This window comes from Rousettus aegyptiacus, unplaced genomic scaffold, assembly GCF_014176215.1.
Source record: "Rousettus aegyptiacus isolate mRouAeg1 unplaced genomic scaffold, mRouAeg1.p scaffold_m13_p_13, whole genome shotgun sequence".
In the NCBI taxonomy this organism is placed as follows: Eukaryota; Metazoa; Chordata; class Mammalia; order Chiroptera; family Pteropodidae; genus Rousettus; species Rousettus aegyptiacus.
This window is the reverse complement of record NW_023416288.1, coordinates 19,362,509-19,382,444: the sequence shown is the minus strand read 5'-3', so window position 1 is coordinate 19,382,444 and position 19,936 is coordinate 19,362,509. Positions and strand designations below refer to the sequence as shown.

At 36.0% G+C, this 19,936-nt stretch overlaps 1 protein-coding gene across 2 annotated transcripts in view; it reads right to left on the bottom strand.

Annotated features, from left to right (window-relative positions):
* DYNC1I1 (dynein cytoplasmic 1 intermediate chain 1) overlaps positions 1 to 17,490 on the bottom strand; it is a 343,203-nt gene extending 325,713 nt beyond the window's left edge. For both annotated transcript variants that reach the window (XM_016131454.2, XM_016131458.2), the window contains exon 1: positions 17,279 to 17,490. In XM_016131454.2, coding sequence (XP_015986940.2) covers positions 17,279 to 17,296 — 18 coding nt within the window. In that variant the 5' untranslated portion in view covers positions 17,297 to 17,490. The remainder of the gene's footprint in view (positions 1 to 17,278) is intronic.
* Positions 17,491 to 19,936: the final 2,446 nt, after the last annotated feature.

The window sequence follows — 19,936 nt, the reverse complement described above, 5'->3', positions numbered from 1 at the left end:
GCATAAGTAGGCAATAATATTTGCTGTAGAGTCAGTTATACCCCAGACATTATATAAAATTCTATGAGCACAAATGCTGATTAAGACAATTCTCTGCACTCACGGAAGTTTGGGAACTATTTAGTCAAAAGCAGGACATTTCAGTAGAACCAGGGTTGGGCGCAGGGAAAAAACATGAATTCAGAAAACTACCAACAATTCCTTATACTTAACTACACAGTAGCATAGGGGTGGAGAGGAAAAATAAACCACAAGTTTGGACAGGTAAGGCAGGCCTATATCATGAAGGGTCTGGTGGGCCAGGTAAAGGCATTTAACCTCCCTCCCAAAGCAGTAGGGAAACCCTGAAGAATTCTAAGCAAAGAAGTGTCATGATTGGATGTGAGTTTGAAAAGTTTCACTCCAGCTGCTGTGCAGAGAAAGGACAGAAAGGGAGCAAGACTCCATAGAGAAACCAGTACAGGCAAGAAACAATGGTAACCTCAACCAGGAAATGGCAGTGAAGATGGAGAGGAGTGAATGAACATGAGAGACATTAAAATATAAAAATTAAGTGTAATGACTGATTAGATAGGGTCACTGAGAGGATAAGGGGAACTGGGGAGGAGGCTAGAATTTCTAGCTCTTAGAAATATGTGGATAGTGGTGCTATTCATACAAATGGTACACCTGGGGAGAGGAACAAGAACTTTTTGGGGATGGTGGGAAGAAATATTGAAAAAAATGATAAATGATGATAATGAGACGTCAATGGCATATCCATTGGAACTTTCCGATGGGCTGTTCTATATATATGGGTCTAAAGCTCAGCAGAGATCTAGCAGGCACCAGTTTGAAAGTCATCAGCATGTAATGCTAATTGAAACCAGGAGCAGATGGGATTGGTCAGGGGGAATGTGCGGGTCAGAGAATAAGAGTTTAAAGTCTGCAATGGCTTTAGTGGCTTTAGGTGTAGCTGCGAATGGCGGCTACACGATAGAGTCAATGGAGAGCTTGTAAAGAACAGTGATGCCAGGACCTCACCCCAGACCAATTAAGTCAGATTCTCTGGGGCTGGAGCCCAGGCATCAGCACTTTTTCAAGGCTTTCCAGGTGGTTGCAATATGCGGCCATGGTTGAGAATTCTGACTTAATAGGTAGAGGCAGAGGAGAGTTTGGATAAAACCCAGGTGACATGGTGTCATGGAAATCCAAAGGAGAAAGTATTTAAAAGAAGAGGAGTGGTCAACAGTATTTTATGCCTTGAGGAGTAGCAAATGTGTGTGTGTGTGTGTGTGTGTGTGTGTGTGTACATACACACATGTATATATATCGTTGATAACTTGAATGCTATCAGGAATAAAGGATTGGCAGATTGCTGTAGGATATTAGTTAGGATTCCGATGCTAAAAGCCTTCAATAGCACTGGCTTAAATAAGACAGAAGTATATTTCTCATTCTAGTACAAGAAGTCTGGGGATAGTCAGTTCAGTCTGGAACAATAGTCTTTTGTTTTAATTCTCCAGAGACTTCTATCACGTTCCCAAATTCATTTCAAGATCCAAGTCAGCTGCCAGTGTTTGAGCCATTTCATCCACATTCTACCAGCAGGAAGGAGACAGAAAATGAAAAGGCCATACCCTCTCCTTTTAAGAACACTTCTCCAAAGATGAACATATAACTTGAACTAGCATCCCATCAATCAGAACCTGGAGACATGAACATGCAGAACTGCAAGGGAAGCTGGGAAATACATCTTTACTCTAGACAATCAAGTGCCCAGATAAAGATTGGAGTGTTTTTACCATTGAAAATTGGGAGACTGGGTTTTGGGGGACAACTAATATTATTTTTCTTTTTATTATTATTATTATTTATGCCTACAGCACCTGGTCTTCCTAGGTGGTCTTCTATCCAAGTACAAACCAGGCCTGACTCTGCTTAGCTTCCAACATCAGGCTTGTTCAGGGTGGCATGGCCATAGACCATAGACCATGGCTCCACTAGGGCGAGAACCCAGGACCTTCTGCGTGTAAAGCAGACATGCTAACTGCTACACTATGGAACCACATCCTAGTAGCATCTTGTAAAAGGGGGTTGAAAAACAAATGGGAGCAAAATAAAAACAGAATATAAGAAAGTCTTTGAAGATTTGTGGCTTTGTTAGAGGAAAAGAGCATCGGTTATTCACCATCAGGGGACAAGAGGTCACAGCACAGCTTTAAGAAATGGTTTATTGATTTAGAATAGAAAAAATTAAAACGTTGTTGAGTGAGCCCAAGGAAAAGAGCAGATTTGCGGTTAGAGTAGATGGAAGGACATTTGATAAAGCCAGACACCTGAATAGGCAGAAAGGGGTGAGTTCTGTTTGTTTGTTTATTTGTTTTGTTTTTAGCTGAGCTTCTTACATTTTAATCATCTTGTTAAGAGGCAAATGCTGACACAGTAGGTCTGAGTGGGGCCTGAGGTTCTGCATTTCTATCAAATTCCTAGGTGATGCTGCTGCAGCTATCCTAGATCTCAGTTTAGGAGGATTAACGCTAGGCAGGAGAACGGGTAGGTGATGAGACTGGGTGAGGAGCCATTTAGATTGTAGAGAGGGCAGAAGGAAGTTGAGGAGGCCTGTCTTAAAGGTTTCCTCTTCTCAGTGAAGTTTATCTACTAGGAAAGAAGGTCGAGTTTTGGAGTTGGTGAACACACGGAGGTTTGAGAAGAGTGGCTGGCTCAGCGAGCATGGAAGCTTCACGCCCCTTGCCACATACCTTGCTCTCTGCATCTCCTCCATCTGCTGGTTCCTGAGTTACATACTTTCATACTAAACTGGTACTCTAGTAAAAAAAGTTAAAAAATAAAATAGAGGCAGTACAGTAGGAGATTTGAGGAGAACGGAGAAAGCCTGTAATAGCTGTTGTAAAGAATGGAAAGGGACGGCTAGAAAAACACAGAGTGGTCAGGCAACGGTAAGGGTTTAAATGAGGGGAAGACCACACACTGGTAGTGAAACCAATCTGCGTGGTTGTTTGGTTTTCTCCAATAGTACTTAGCATCCCAGAACACAGAAGCCCAGAAACACAGAAGATGGGTTAATTGTTTCGAGAAATAAATTCGATTTTATTCGGGGAGTACCTAGCACCGTGCCAGGTACATCTAGAAGGCCCATCAAGATTTTAATACCCCATTTCTCAAATGGAAACTATATAAGATATGAAAAAAATTTAATAATGGTTGGGGACATGTCCAGCTGCCTTTTTTACTTATGTCCCCTTTTTGTTTGTCAGTTGAGTCAATATGCCTATTACCTGCCCACGTTCTCTCATTTCTATATAAAGGTTTTCAACTTTGCCATGCCTATAAATAATCTGAAGTTTTTTTTTTAAGACAGGTTTTACCTACTTCCAGAGATTCCAACTCAATAGATTTGGAGGTGAAGTCCACATAACTTTGACTTTTGAAACATTCTAGATGATTTTGTCATAGTTGGTCCACGGACAGCACTGAGAAATACTGTCCTCAGATTTCTTTGCAACTAACAATCCACTGTCTTTGCTATTCTAGTTGGTACATCTGGAATTCCTCTTTTCACTCCTTGTTGACTTAAAATCCCCGTTTAATACTTATTCTTAGCTTTCAATTTTATCCCGTAATTAATGTACTTCTTCAGCATTGGATAGAGATGCCTACATGGTGATACGCACGGTGGTATCCTGTGCTCGCTCATTATGTCATGTGACATCATGTTCCCCGGTCTCCCATTACCACTTTAGACTGCAATCTTCCCAGGTGTAGGGACCATGTCTGATTAGAGAGCACTGTCTGACACTGGAAGGTGTCCAACAACTGAATGCTGAGTGAATAGACAGATAGGTGAACAAATATGGGCATGTACAGAGAATCAAGAAACAGAAAAATTGATGGGGATACCAAAAGCAAGCACTGGATTGGAAAACAAAGATGTGAGAACCAGAATAAAGTAAAGGAAAAAAACAGGTTTCGCAGGAAGAGAATCATTAGAGCCTGGAAGACAATATGGAGGATTTAATCACAAATAATTTTAAGAAACATGAAAAAAGGAGTCTGCAGGCAACTTGAAATAGACTCTTAAGTATCTGACAAACCTGAGAAAAATAGGTAGCCAGAAAATCAATGCATTGAAACCCAACAAAGCTTCAATGTACCATCCCTTTTCAATCACTGGAAGGGAAAATGATGTGTTTAGTACATCCTCCTTCTTCATGTTTGGACCTTTAAATAAGGTATTTGAATTCACAAACTGTAGCCAACTCAGATTGTCTCTCCTTCCAGCACCCGGCTGTACTTTTTAAACGACACCAGCTTTCTGAGCAAGATTGATTGTAAACTTGAAAAGGTTATATGTGATGTAATGAATAACACATGCTACTCTCTCAAGCGCATCTCTGGAATGGCACACATCCAGGAATCCTGTATGTTCTCGAAGTTTAGTAAAGATTGGGAAGAAATCTTGCTTGCAAGCCAAAAGAAAACTTCCCATTTATGCTCACTCATAACTGCTCTATCTTGAGTTCATTCACTCAATGAATACACAGTAATTAAATCTGACTATTTTTATTGTTCCATAAATGTTTGTGAATGAATGGGTAAATGAATGGAAATCACGTGTCAGTCATGGTCCACGGTACTATGAAGATAATAAAATAAATGTGGGACTTGCTCTTAATAGAGATTGCAATCTAGTAAGGGAAATGAGACAAAAATAACTCTCCTTAAGAAAAACGTTATAAGTGGAGTTACACGTTTTCCTGTGAGACTACAGAATACAATGGAAGGAAGGATTTTTTTCTAATTGGAGTGCTAGAGAAGAGCTTTTGTAAGAAATTTAATTTAAGCTGAACCTTGAAGAATCTGGATGTTTCAGAGAAAACACTTGAGATAAAGAACATGCGGTAGACTGTGTTGGAGATGTATGGAAGATGGAGAAGAGTTTAATAATTATAAGATCTGAACTTTACGAAGGACAATATTTGGCAATAACATTGGAAAAGTACATTGAGAGTTTGCATGGAGGTTTTAAAAAATGTTAGATTAGTGATAGCACAGAATGATTAAATGCTAATGTTTATTAAATGCTTACTATGAGCCAGGCACATTGTAATTAAATAATTTCAATTAAGGTTCCCAATAACCCCATATGTAGTTTCATGAAGTCCTTCTTATCCAAATATAATTGATGCTGGGAAAGACCCATGAAAAGATCCCCCTTGAGGAGGGGCACCCAAAATGGTGTAGATGATAGAGGCTCTGCTCATCCTTCTGGCGACCAAATCAAGGTTGTGACGGAAACAAAGAGCAGCAGCAAGGAAAAATCGCCTGGAGTCTAGATGACGAAGCCATACAACTAGGGAGAAATCTAAGAAATCATCCTGCAATGGCAGAAGACAGGACACGGCGAGGACGTGGAGCGGAGGCTGCAGCAGCAGCAGATGCCTCTTAAAAGTGTTGCGTCACTGAGCAGATTTTCGTGGTGATAGACCTGCTTGCTCTGAGCACCAGTGCCAATTAGGCTACGTGCTGGGGGAACCAGGGAATTACAGAAAGACTTTGACAGAGCGAGGGCCTAGTGAGACTCACTGAGTACAGAGTGCCAACAGTGTCCATCGTTCTCTGTTGAGCCCTCCCCCTTACTAGTGCATGAACACAGGGCAGCCATAGCTGTGACATCATCAAACTGGTTAACAGAGGTTGCTCTGCCCAGAGGATTCCCTGAAACACCTTCTCCCCCAGCACACACCCCACCCAAGCCACATTCAGGTGTGTCCTCAGCAAGTCAGGTGGTCCTTGCTGAGGAGCGCCTAGACTCACACTGGAGGCAGCTGGCCTCAGTTTCTAGTGTGGCCTTTTGAGGCAACTATAAGCACAGCATCTGTGGATTGCTTGCTGAATCTTAGCAGGTGGTCCCAGAGGGGCAGAGAATTCGACTAAATTTGGCCTACAACCGAACCCCTCTCAGGACTGTGCCACTGAACACCTACTTCACAAATCCACACTAATAAGACTGGGAGACTTAGGAACTTTGCTTAGTACATAGAAACAGATACAAAAAAGCAGCCAAAATGGGAAAACAAAGAAGCAGAAACCATATGAGAGAACAGAACAGAGATTCAGATAGGATGGAGTCATGTAATCTAACAGATGCAGAGTTCAAAACAATGGTTATAAAGATGCTCAATGAACTCTCGGTTAAATTCAGTGAGAATTTCAACAAAGAGATAAAAAAAAATCTAGAACTGGAAATGGAAATTATAAAAGGGAATCAGTCTGAAATGGAAAACACATTATCTGAGATGAGAAGTATATTAAATGGAATAAGCAAAGGAACAAACAGCATGAATAAAGAAAGGATCAAATGCCCTATCTAGAAGACAGGAAAACCAAGGACACTCAATCAGAATGGCAAGAGATAAGATGCCAAAACTATAAAAATCATTTAAATAGCATATGGGATACTAATAAAGGTCCAAATAGCCATCTGATCAGTACCTCAAATGGAAAAGAATTAAGTGCTCCAACTAAAAGAGTGGATGAATAGAAATAAAAACAAGACCCCTACATGTTGCCTATAAGAGCCTCACTTCAGATGAAACGACACACACAGACTAAAAGGAAGAAGATGGAAAAAGATATTGCTTTGATGGACCTAGAAGGTATTTAAGTCAGAGAGAGAAAGATAGCACTATATGATTCCACTTATCGGCAGAATCTAAGGAATAAAAAGAATAAACTAATGAAAAACAGACTCACAAATATAATGGACAATTTGGTGACAGACAGAGGGGAGGGGTTTTGGAGGCTGGGATAATGGAGTGAAGGGTTAAAGAAGTACAAATTAGTAGCTGATGGATGGTCATGGGGATGCGGAGCATGGCATAGGGAATGCAATTATCATGAATACATTGGCTAGGTGGAGAGTCAGGGGAGGGAGGGAGTAATTGAGGGGATCATTTTACGAACTATATAGATGTACTGTGTACTTTAAATTAATTAAAATAAATAAATTTTTAAAAATCCCATTTGAAATGGAAACCACAATTTTATAATAAATCATTGGGGAAAAAATATTTGATCAGAACATTGCCTTTAAAAATGATTAACATTATAACATAAATTTATCTCCCATCAACAACACATATATTATAATTCAACTTTGTACTAATTCTTAAAACTAACGAAGAATGATTTGTGTGGATTTGGGTGGAGGGGGGTTACATGATTGCATAGTGCAATATTCTTCACTTTACATTTATATTTTCAATATTTTCAATTGAAAATATAAACCAACACAAGGGTTCATTTTGCAAAATTATTTTAGTTCTTCATGAGTTTATTTAGAACTTTGATGTCAAAATTACTCCCCTTTGAAATGCCTATCATGTCATTGTTCTAGTTAAATTTTTTCATGGAGAGTTAACATGTTTAACTTTGCCAAATATTTGTTAATAGCTTTGGTATAATTCACTTTGTTTTCTACTTTTATTGACTTCATGATATCCTCCGTCATTTGTGCCATTTGAGTTTGCATTTTTTAATCAGTTGCATATATCTAATGGTCATTACTATTATTTGAAAAGGAAGAAAGTTTTGGACACTCAGTGAGAGTATGACCCATGTAGACATTGATAGGCACGGCCAAGGCACTTGAGCTGGGGGTCAATTGAAGAGGTCAATTCATTAGTCAATATTTTCATGTTATGATACATTTTATTTCCCTATAAAAGCTTGGATAACATATAGTTGGATGATGAGAGCTCCCTGTGTTTTATAATTCCTATTTTATAGATGAGAAAACTGAGGCCTAGGGAAGTCAAACATTGTACACACAGCTATATAGCTCAAAAGTGACTGAACCAGAATTTAAAGATCTTTTGACTTGGGTGCTTAACCACTAAGCTGTGTAGGGGTGAGGCAAGTGCTTTTTGTTATCAGTTAGGACTGAGTCATCACCACAAATTAATAGAACGTGGGACGCTCATCCTATGTTGCCAGCTAACTTGTAACTGCTATTTTCCCTAACTTTTAAAATTACAGAGACAGATTCTTAGTTTTTAGTATCTTTTCTCTAATATATGTAAGTAATGCGTGTAAAGACAGGATTAGCTCCGACTCACAATTTTCATTCAACGATCTCTTGATTGACTCATAAATTATTTAAAAGTATGTTTTTAAATTTCTGATCAAAGAAGAATGACTATTTTTTGGCTATTCATTTTTTTTTTTTTGTATTGATTATTACCTGTGTGATGTAGAAACCTAGATCCACGGTGTTTGGTAAAATTTGTTTTGAAACCATTATGTGGTCAGTTTTTGTAAATGAGGTATAACTATTTAAAAAGAATGTGTTTTTTAACTGTTGGGAATAGGATTCTGCATAAGTATATTAGATCAAACTTCTGAAACATATCCTAAATCTTTACAAATTTTTTCTTTGCTTGATTCATGAATTACAGAATCATATTAAAGTCTTACAATATAATTATGGATTTGTCAATTTTTTGCTGTAATTTTGTCAAGTATTTTTATTATTTTAGGTTTATTATTTTTAAGTTTAAAATTTTTGTATCTTCTTGGTGATTTTGTTCCTTATCACTATATAGTGCACTTTTTTCCTAATGTATACATTTTAAATTTTACTTAAAGACTATTTTGTCAGATATATTATAGCTATACCAGCTTTCTTTGGGTTAGCATTTTTCTGGAATGCTTTTTCCATCCTCTTAGCTTCATTTTTTGGGTCATATTTTAAATATATCTTATAAGCAGTAGAGGTGTTTTTTTTTAGAAATTCCACTCTAATTCTTTTAACTGATAAAGTTAGTTTATTTACATTTATTATGATTATGGGTATATATAGATTAATTTCTGCCACCTTATGCATTCTATTTAGCATAATTTTTGTGTTTCTTCTTATCCTTTTCAAGATTCTACTTAATTAATAGTTGTCCTTATTCATCATTGCTCATAGTTCAAAAGTTATACATTCTATTTCTCTTTCTTCAATGCTATTTTAAAAGTTTTAACATAAATTCTTGACATAACAATGTCTAAACTCAATATTTTACTCTTTCCTAAAACTTTAAAAGGATTATAGAATGCTTTAACTCCAAACTTTTTTTTTTTACATTCTATAGTTGTCTAATATTTTTGTTTCACCTTATTTTTGTATCCTCAAACCTGTCACTCTTGGCATTGTTAATGCTTACATATCCACATGTTTACGAACATGATTGCTCATCATCACTGTTTCCTTTATCCCTCTTCTTTTTCATGAATTCAGTTTCCTTCTTTATAATGTATATCATTTAGTAGTTCTTTTTAGTAAGGGTCATTGAATGATAAAAGTTTCTAGTTCTCAAATAACAATGTAGCTGAGTATGCAAATCTAGGTTTGATAGTCACTTTTCCTTATTATTCCATTGTTTTCTAGTCTTCCCCCCCCACCCCCGCTATTGACAAGTTTTTGTATTTTTGTCTAATCATGTCTGTTAATTGTATCTTTTGTTTGCTGTTGCTTTTAAGATTTCAGGTTCTATAGCTTCACAGTGATGTATTTAGTTGTAGATTTCTTTTTATTTATTATCCTTGGAAATCATGTGGTTCTTGAATCTATGGATTCATGTATTTCTTCATTTCTAGAAAATTCTCAGTGCTTATCCCTCATTTTTTCTATTTTAGCTGTTTGGAGTCTTATCAGGAGCATGAAGACCTTCTAATTCTACTTTCCATATTTCTTAAATCTTAATCTGTTCCTTTTCCATCTTAAAATTTGCCAGTGCTACATTCGATCTAATGTCCTCAGATAGAGCTTCTAGTTCACTAGTTCTTCAAATGTCTAATCTATTGTTCATTCATCAATTAATAAAAATTTTCTACTTTATTTTTTGTTCCTATTCTTTTTTCTAATGTGCTCACTATTTTAAAAAATATGTTCTTGTTCCTTCTTAGGGTTTCAATTCTTTCAGGTCTTAATTATTTTAAACATAATTTATATTCTACTTCAGATTTTCATTCTATTATCTCAAGCTATGAGATGATAATTCTGTTGTTTTTGCTCACTCTCACTCACAGCGAATGTGTTCCTTGTGTGGTTCATAATTTTTTTTTTTTTTTTTTTATCATGAGCTCTTTTCTTTAGCATGATTATTTTTTCTTGTGAGAACTCCAGGAGACTTGCATTCTAAGAATGTCCCTTCAGAATGCTTGATTTGGGGCAGGAGTGTAGGGCCAATTTTTTGTGCTAATTTCTTGACCTCGGTTTGAAGGTTTAACCTAATTGGGTAGGCTGAGTTCAAACTCTCAACCTATTTTGAGGAACAGGTCTGTGGTATTAAATTATCAGAAATAACTCTTTTGATTTCTCTACACAGAACCCAGGCAGAAACATATATAAATACATCAGTTTTCTTTGTCCGTTTGTTTGTTTTTGTTTTTGTTTTTGTTTTCTCTCTTTGCTGAGGAAAAAATTTGCTTCTTATTCCACCCTTTCACTTAAGGTGCTGTCCTTTTGGGGCATCAGCTTTATTTCAGAAACTGTTCCAACTTTTTCCTCTTTTGGGTCCTGTATTAGTTTGCTTAAAGTGACATAACAAAATCACATAGATCGGGTGGCTTAAGCAACAGAAAAATATTTTTTTTAACACTTGAGGAGACTGGAAATATATCAGGATGTCCATCTGGTCAGTTTCTAGTAAGGGCTCCTTTCCTAGCTTGCAGATGGCTGCCTTCTCACTATGTCCTTGTATGAGAGAAATACAGAGAGACAGAGAGAGAGAGACAGAGACAGAGAGAGACAGAGAGACAGAGAGACAGAGAGAGAGAGGGAGAGAGACAGAGAGAGAGAGAGAAAGCTCTAGTGTCTCTTCTTATAAGGGCTCTAATCCCATCAAACCAATTCCCTCCTCTCATGACCTCATCTAACCATATATATTTCCAAGTGCCACATCTCCAAATGCCATCATACTGTGGGGTTAAGATTTCAACATATGAATTTTGGGGGGATGCATTCAGCCTATAATAGGTCCGATCCTTTGTCTACTGTTCCCTTGTGGATATTAACGCCAGATTTCTCACTCACTCCATGCTCTGTTGCAGCACCGGCACCCTTCGTGCTCTCATCTTCTGTTTCCATTACATTTCTGGAAACGAATGATTTTATTTTCTCTCTTTGAATCAACTATTCAGCATATTTAGGGGTCTCATCTCTTTTAGAGTTACGTTATCGCCAGAGCCAGAAGTCTCTCGCACTAGGCTTTTATCTTTCATTGTGTGACCTAAACAAGTCTGCTGAATTTCCATTGCTTTCCTATTAAAAAAAAGGATGATGTACACAAATATAATTCTCATTCACCTCATACAGTAATTCTGAGAAAGAACAATTAGAGATAGCAATATGTTGCAAATTAAAAATGTTAAATATAGCAGAAGAAAGTAGAGATTCTCTAATAATGCATTTTAATTGTAATACTTTGATAGAGCACATTTTATCTGAGGATATTAAAGTGTATTATAACTACATCATAATTCCTTGAAGAGACCATGAATGCTTCCAACCCAGCAACCATAGAACAATAAAAAGCCATTTGAGATTTGATTCCCTTTTTAAGGATTATAAGTACAATTTCTAGAATATTATACTATTGGTGCAGAGTAGGGCATTTTCTCAGGACATGAGTTGAATAGTTGTGGGTTGTTTCAAAGATGAATCTCACAGGGTGAACAGTTGTGAAAAAAAATGAGGAGTTACATACACAAATAATCTTGGTTGAAGGCAATATAAACATTGGGAAATGGAGGCGCAGGAGTCTCTTTATTGTCTTGCAATGTCCCTATGGTTCTGAGACAAATTATATTTTTCTCATGCCTTCTTTTACCAGAAATAAAGAAAAATAAGATTTGTTGAAAAGGTTATTTGCTATCAATCATGATATAAAATCTAGTGTGATTTGCAACAACTTGGATGGACCTTGAGATAATCATGCTAAGTGAAATAAGCCAGACAGAAAAAGTTGCGAATCACGTAATATCACGTAGAGATGTGGGATATAAACCTAAAAGCAACAAATGAATAGGACAAATAAACAGAGACTCATGGACATGGACTATAGACTAGTGATTACCAGAGGGTAGCGGGGAGGGGAGAAGGAGGAGGAAGATGGGGGAAAACAATTAAAATCATTTCTTCAATTACAAAAATAAATTAAGTTTTAAAAATTAAATAATTAAATGATTAATTAATTGATTTAAAAAAAACTGGTGTGGTCAGGTCCTGGAGAAGAAGGTGAATGGGGGAAATGAGCTGACATTTTTCATAGTTTACAAAGGCAGAGTCCGTTTCAGGGTAGATACATGGTAAGGTTAATCCTTCAAAGAACAGGGCTAAAAATCATGGAATCAAATTGGATTCCACGGTATCTATCCTCCAGAGCAGGGATTAGTTCCAGCTCAAGTCAGACTTCCCTTTGGAAACAGGTAAGGCTGGTAAAGGAGCTGATATCAAATATTAAGGCCGGCTTATTAAAGCTCTTAGACATTCTCCCTACTTGAATTCAAGGGCTTTTTCCCAATTCTAAATACCCAAGGATGATATTCAGCCAACTATAAAGCCATACCAGTTGCAAATATGGAAAGACTTCTATATCAGTTGGTAAAAACCAAATGTCTTAGGTGTCCAAAGTTCCCTGGCCACTCTTCTCCTTTCAGTTTTCTTACACCCTCCTACCCACATTTCTCCACAATAAAGGTTGACTCCTGGCACAGAAGCCCCAGAATCCTACCTCAATATTGGAGCCAGAGCCTCATAAGATGATACTGACCCATTGATTAAGTATTTTGCAAGTTTCTCTCGTAGGCACCTGTAGGCCTGAATGCAACCAGAGCTTCTAGGTTTTAACCCTTAATGCTTTTAATGTGTATATCTTAATAACTTAATTTTATGGGTGTTTCAGACTTTGATTTAAAGATCCTATTAAGACTTCTTATTTTCCTGACTATCATTTCTGTATGTTCTCAGTACTAGTGGATCTTAACATTTTAGATTTTATTAAATAAATAAACAAACAAATAAACAAATGTTTAAACATTTTTCAGTTTGACATAATCTTATCAATTTTTATCTCACCAAATAAAGAATATCAATTTAAAATTTCTTCTACCACCATTATGCTATGTAAGAAAGAACAGAAGGACAGAGATTCAAAATAAAACACCCTAACGAATTTATCTTATGAATAACTAATTGCATTGTCATTTTCTTTTTCATTTCACCAAGGACTAGTGAGAAATTAACCATGGACTAGTAATGATTGATGATGCTTGCAGATCTATGCTATACTCCCTACACTCATCAATTTCCAAACTTAGCCTTAATGAAGCTTTATTCTTTGGTTTAATGTTCCAGACCCTGGGCTGCACCCTGTCTGTGATGTATAAAATGAAGACAGTCTTAGAATTGGTCATATCCTATCACTTCCTCCCACACTGGACAGAGTGTGAAATTTTATAGCCTGGCCTTTTCTCCTTTCCATGCAACACACTGGCACTGTACATTATTTACATGTGTATTATCAAGTAATATTGGAGCTTTCCTGATAATAGGAATTGCTCCACTAACAATATGCAAATATGTAGTCAGGCCTTGATACGCAGCAAGATAGTCAATACCTTTCCTATAGAAAGTAGTTCTCTGGCTTTGAATAAAAAGTACCTGTAAGGACCTTTCATCTCTATCCTCAACTACATCAAAGAATAAGTGTCTCTAATGCACATTATAAAACTACAGAAAAAAAGATTTCATCTGACACTTGATAATTTTACTAAACTATGTGTGTAGGAAGGAAAAAGCTTCAGTAGCAAAACAGAAAGACATAATTGATTACACTATTAGGGAGCTGTTACAACATTAAACAAACATCATAAGATTGCGAGAAGACTCAGCTAATAACGTTTTCCTAACATCAATAAAATTAGTTGTTTTTCATCTGTGTTGTGAAATTTTTGATTTGTTTTAGCTCGTGTATTATTCTATTATGGCATGATGATTCTCATTATGCTTTCCTAAGCCCTATCAACAGATAGAGTCTAGACTCTAATTATCTCTATATTTAGTCAAATAGTTAGGCTTCATCTGTTTCCAGAACAGTTAATGTATTTGGCTCATTAGTCTGAAAACACTGAGTACAATTTAGCTCTCTAAAAGTGCGTCCAGCATTAGCTATGTAAGGAGCACAAGGTCTGCTATGTGATAATTTCATTCTTTTCCTATGGCAGTGAGTCAGGAAATAATGGCTATTATTTTTGACCACTTACTATGTACCAGGCACCATGTTCACCTTTTATATGTATTATTCATTTAGTTCTCACAATAACAAATTGTTATTCACAGTGTACATATTTAGAAACTTACCTAGAGTCATGCACCCAGAAAGTGACAGACACAGGATAGTCTGATTTCAAAGCCTGACGTTTTAACCACTATGTTATAAGAAATACTTGATTTCATAGACTTAACTTTATATCTGATGTTTGTATAGATCATGTATAGTTATGTCTTCAAAGAGATGAAACTTAGTGTTTCAACCTTGACATGAAGCTCCTTTGAACATGAAGGTAGCATTCATTTTAATTTATTCCCCTGCTCCATATCTTTGAATGAATCTCCGTTGTGCTTGGATAAAAATTCCAGTCTGCGAGTTTCTGGACACCACTGTCCTCTGCTCTATGCTCCTTCACTTGGTTTGGGCATTCTACAGTTCCTTCAATGCTCCACACCGTTTCCTTCCTCAGGGCTTTCTCCCACGTTCTTTCTTCTGACTCAGATATTCTCTCTGCTCCTCACATCTCCAGCCTAAGTTAAATGTCATTTCCAAAGAGGCCTTTCTTGACTATCTAGCCCAAGTCCTCATGTGCTGTTTTTCCATAGGACCCTTTGTAACCATTATGACAGCTTAGAAATATATACTTAATTTTGTTATTTCTTTAATGTCTCTCTCACTAAAATGTAAGATTCAGTAATATCAGAGATTGTGTTGGTCTTGTTCATCACTGAACATTCCTGAAACCCCCCATCCCATACTTGCTGCTAGAGATTATGCTAGGGTTTACTGAATGAATGAATGAATGAATGAATGGTGATAGATTTGCATACTTCTATTATCTTTACAACCAGATGTCAGCTAAGGTTAGTTTATATCTAAGGAACTGAGCAAAACTGTATGATCACATGGGTTTGAGTATGCTTTTGGCTCTGGCACTAGACTGAATGTTTTAGTTTATTCCTGAGCTACTTCCCTGAAATTGCTATTCGAGAAAACAAAAATAAGTATAGGTCTAACTCTTCTCAGGAAGTTGCTGTAGTGCTTAGAACATGATGGGAGAAAAAAGAGGGGAGATTCGCATTACACTTTCAGAGCTTTAACCTAGAAATGTCACATTCTTTCGACACCAACCACAATAGTTTAAAGGAAGTATATAAAAAGTTTATTCTTAAGGTGGTGGTGAAGAAGATATATACTTTTTTAATTCTTAGATTTATTTCTTCATTGTTTCAAATAGCCAAAATAAGACATGTATAGGTAGGATTAAATAAATATGTAGGATTATAGAATCAACAACATTTTTTTTTATAGACTCCAATAGGAACAACAACAAAAAACATTGGTGGCTTTGAGATCATTAACTTTTAATGCTGAAGTCTATAAGCTTTGTACTTTTTCCATGCCTGTTAATCGTTAACTGTTATTGTATAGGAATAAGTGGGTTGAAAACGGGCATGCAGGAAAGGAAAAATACCCTGTTAGAAACCTATTTCTTATTACGCACTTTCCCATTAAAAAATTAGATTTTTCATTAATTTTTCAAGATAATTCATGCTCCCTATAGAAATTTTAGAAACACTGAAAATGTAAACAAATCAAATAGCAACTTTAAGAAAATCTTTGGTAATGTATAGTATATTTCTGTTCAGTCTTTTGCTGAGTATCTTTTAAACATAATTGCAGTAAATTGGTATTATACAAGATTGATTATAGTTTTTGAATCTTTCGAATCTTTTTCTAAATATTTTATGATTTAGAAAATGAAATATGTCTACAGTTATAAAATATTTTGGAAAAAAAGAAAAAAAGTGAATATTGCCCCATATGTCACTATTCACAGGTAACTCCTACTAATATTTCGGCATATGTTCTTGCAATCTTTTTCTAGGGTATTTTCTTAAATTTTTATATTACATCGTATATTGATTTTATATCAGGGTTAACACAAAGATATTCACAGATCCTAGAATGTTGCAGAATAAATTCTGAGGGCTAATAGTTTGCTGCCTAGTCTACACTACACTACAGCACCAAGCATTTAATTTTAACACTTTTTATTGATTTCACGAGTGGGTTAACACACAAGATCAGATTCTCAAATCAGACTCACTAGAAAAGTGCCTAGGCAGTAACAAGCTTTCCTAACAATTTCAGAATATGGGCAATCCAGAGGCACGTACAAAGCAGACAGAGGTCTGGGACATCAAAGGCAGCTCCATGTGTCTTTTCTAATGCTCACAGCATCTCATGTATCAGACTGAACCTCATGCTACTGAAGTTTTTTTTAAAGGTCAAAAGTGCTTGTATATGGATAATTTCATATAAGTCAGCCTAAAACCTGGTTCGGTGCTTTACATAAAATTAGCATGTGCCTAATAAATATTCACCTAAATGTGTAAGCATTTTGACAAAAATAAGCAATATAGTTCAATAATGAAAGATCAGTCCAGCTTAATATTTTCAGAGTAAGAAAAAATTAAAATTTTGTTCCTCTAAATGTACAAAGAATTGTCAGTGTATATGTAAATATATATACACACACGGTAAATAAAATTGCTCAAGGATATCAGAAATCACTGTAGCTAGAATTCAGAAAAGAATAACGATAGTGAAAATAGCTGGGGTACCAATATTTGCAGCTCATATTCATTTCATAAGGCTGGATGGAAGCTGCTAGCCTATATATACCCAAATCTACTTTGAACTAATTGAATGCAAGGGGCCCTTTGAGAACCAAATGTTATTATTGCAAAAATACTGTTGAAGACATCATGGTAATTAGCAAATAAAGTCAGGAACCGCGATTTAACTTAAAAGTTAAAGAAAATTCATTAAGAGCTCTCTTGGCGTTCCACTTCTTGTTACTAAAACTCTACTTTTAAAAGCCAAATTAACCAGATTGTCCATTAACATTGATCACATTAGCTAGATAATTATCAGATCTCCATCTTACTTACCCTGTGTGAGTGCACCATAATGTGAAAGTAAACTTCTTTTACAATTCTTTAAAGCAATCTTCTCTGCCATGTTCCTATTGTTAGCTAGAACTGCTTAATATTACACGAGCATGAAACAGAGCCATTAATAAGGCCTTCTCTTTTAATGTCATAAAAAGCAGTGCCTTTTGCTTTGCTCTCTCATGTAACAAAGGACAGAGTTCACAGATAAATATGAATGGGATTCTGCCAAGGCGGTCTTAGTAGTAACTGTAATAAAGGCTCTATAAACTGGAAGGCACAATCCTCCTCCCTTTGCTGAAATGTTGACAGAGTTGTCCTTGTGGCTAAGGCTTTTTATTACCAGGGAAACAAAGAATGTACTTTGAGTTCAGTACAAATCTTCTGCAGCTCTGCCTCTTAAAATAAAATGAGTACATTTTGTCCCACCTGCAGAACAAGAAATGTTAAACAATAACTGAAAAACATGATTACACCTTTGATACTTTACTCAATGAATTGATGTATATCCAACCAGATCAGGATCCTTGCCTTTTGATAGAAAAAATTTTAAAAGTAGTTATGGCCATGCTTTTATTCTTGTGTGATGTGGTTACCTTTCTTTTAATTTGCTCAGAATTGTACAATTGGTGGAGAAAGTCTAGAATCTCCTCTATTTCAAACTGGAAGAACTCTTGGATGTATATTTAATGGTCATCTAGGGTGTTTGCAGTGTTGTATAAGCTTTTAGAGCATGTTTCTTAGCAAAATAAAACCAAAATCACTGAATCAAAGGCCTGAGTTTGATTCACAGTTATGGCTAATGAGGTATATGATACTGAGCAAGATTTTAACCTACTTTCAACCTTATTTTTCTTTCTATAAAACTAAAATAAAACTATGCCCTTCCTAATTTATTAAGACGCCATAGGGATTAAAGTATATTTCATAAAAAAACTCTTTATAAAGTGCAATATGGCATGCATATATAAAGTATTACTTTCTCTTAGAGAATGGTAAAAATGAAACAAGAACAAGGAATTCTTTGGGAACTATTGGTGTTATGCATCATTTAATAATAGGTTGGTTTTATTTCCCAAATTACTTTCTTTTGTTGTTCTGCTACTACCTTATTCAGCCCCTTAAGGGAAGATGTGCATGCTGTGAACAGAATTATGTACGGCCTGTTTTGTAATGCAAGTGAGAGCTCTATCTTCTGATTGCAACATTATAATCTCCCATTATAGCATGCCCTGTAAGTCATGCTGCAGACAGATGACAGGGCTGGATCCTCAGGTAATCTGTGACACTCTTCATAACAAGGTTACGCCACTCTGTTCTCAATGTGATGAGGAAAGGGGTGTCTTTAGCACACATGGTGCAACATTTCCATTAGACAGTTAGATATAATGATCAATAAAAGAAGATCTATTTCTGTTCTGTGAAGAAGCTTCTAAAAGGGGCACAATGAGCAAGACGTACATTGAACAAAATAGTAGACTGAGAACCACAGATGACATCAAACTAATTATTAAATAATATCTTACACTTGTACGGTGTTTTGGTGAAAAAAAAATAGAGCCTTCTCCTGAAAGATTTTATTAGATATTCCCAACATCCTCAAGGGACAGGTAGGCAAGTTATACTTATTCTGTTTTTACAGGTATTTAGAAGGATTAAATGATTTGCCCAATCTTATAGATATTTTCTGATTTCTACTATAGTTCTCTAACATTTCTGATTGTGTTGCCTTATTAAATTTTTGTCTTACTTTATCAAATGAAGTTTGTGACTAGATGAAGGTAATGTAAAGTGAAAGGAGAGACAAGAAGAAAATAGTAAAATAGTGTTCTTCAAAGTGCATAAAATTGTAATGTATTATTTACACATTGGTTTTGGAATGATCACCTAAAGTCGGTTTATGGCTTCCACTAGATATTTTTCTGTCATTAAAATTCATTTCATTTTGATCATTTTACTACAATCTGTATATAGGTACCTTAAGATGCTTTGAAATAAAAAGTATTAATTGCTTTTTTAAATGATTCACCGATAATCTGGATGCCTACTACCACAGTGTCGTACATCCCTCCATGTCATAACCCATGCTACTGTCTATGCCACTCCTACCCATTAACTAAATAATAAATCCATCATGCATGTGTCAAAAATTTATAATTAGTCTAGGTTCCTCATAAAAATTATCTTTTTCATCACTTGAGGAAACCTTAGGTTTTTCAACAGAGAAGGATCTCTTCAACTAGAGACCTGAACATTCTGGGAAACAGTGGTTTAAAAGTGTTGAATGAAAAAAAATTCAATGAATGAGAATAATATAATTCATAACTCTGGGACTCCTAAAACTAGACTAGGGGGGTGAGGATATGACAGGTTTTTTGTTTTGTTTCGTTTTTTGTTTTCTTTTAATCAGTCTCTGCTTTTTTCACACCTGGTATGGGACAAGTGCTTGGTAATTGTTTGCTGATGGTTGGTTAGATGAACAGATAAATTAAAGGTGACACACTCCAGGTGCATCTTAAATTTCTTTTGCACTTTTCAGCCCCATAATTGGCCCTGCAGGCCGATCTTGGGCATAATCATCAACAATTATCATTCTTTTTCACTACGCCTTTTATTTACCTTCCTGGCTCATTGACTCACACAAAAGCAATAAAGAAG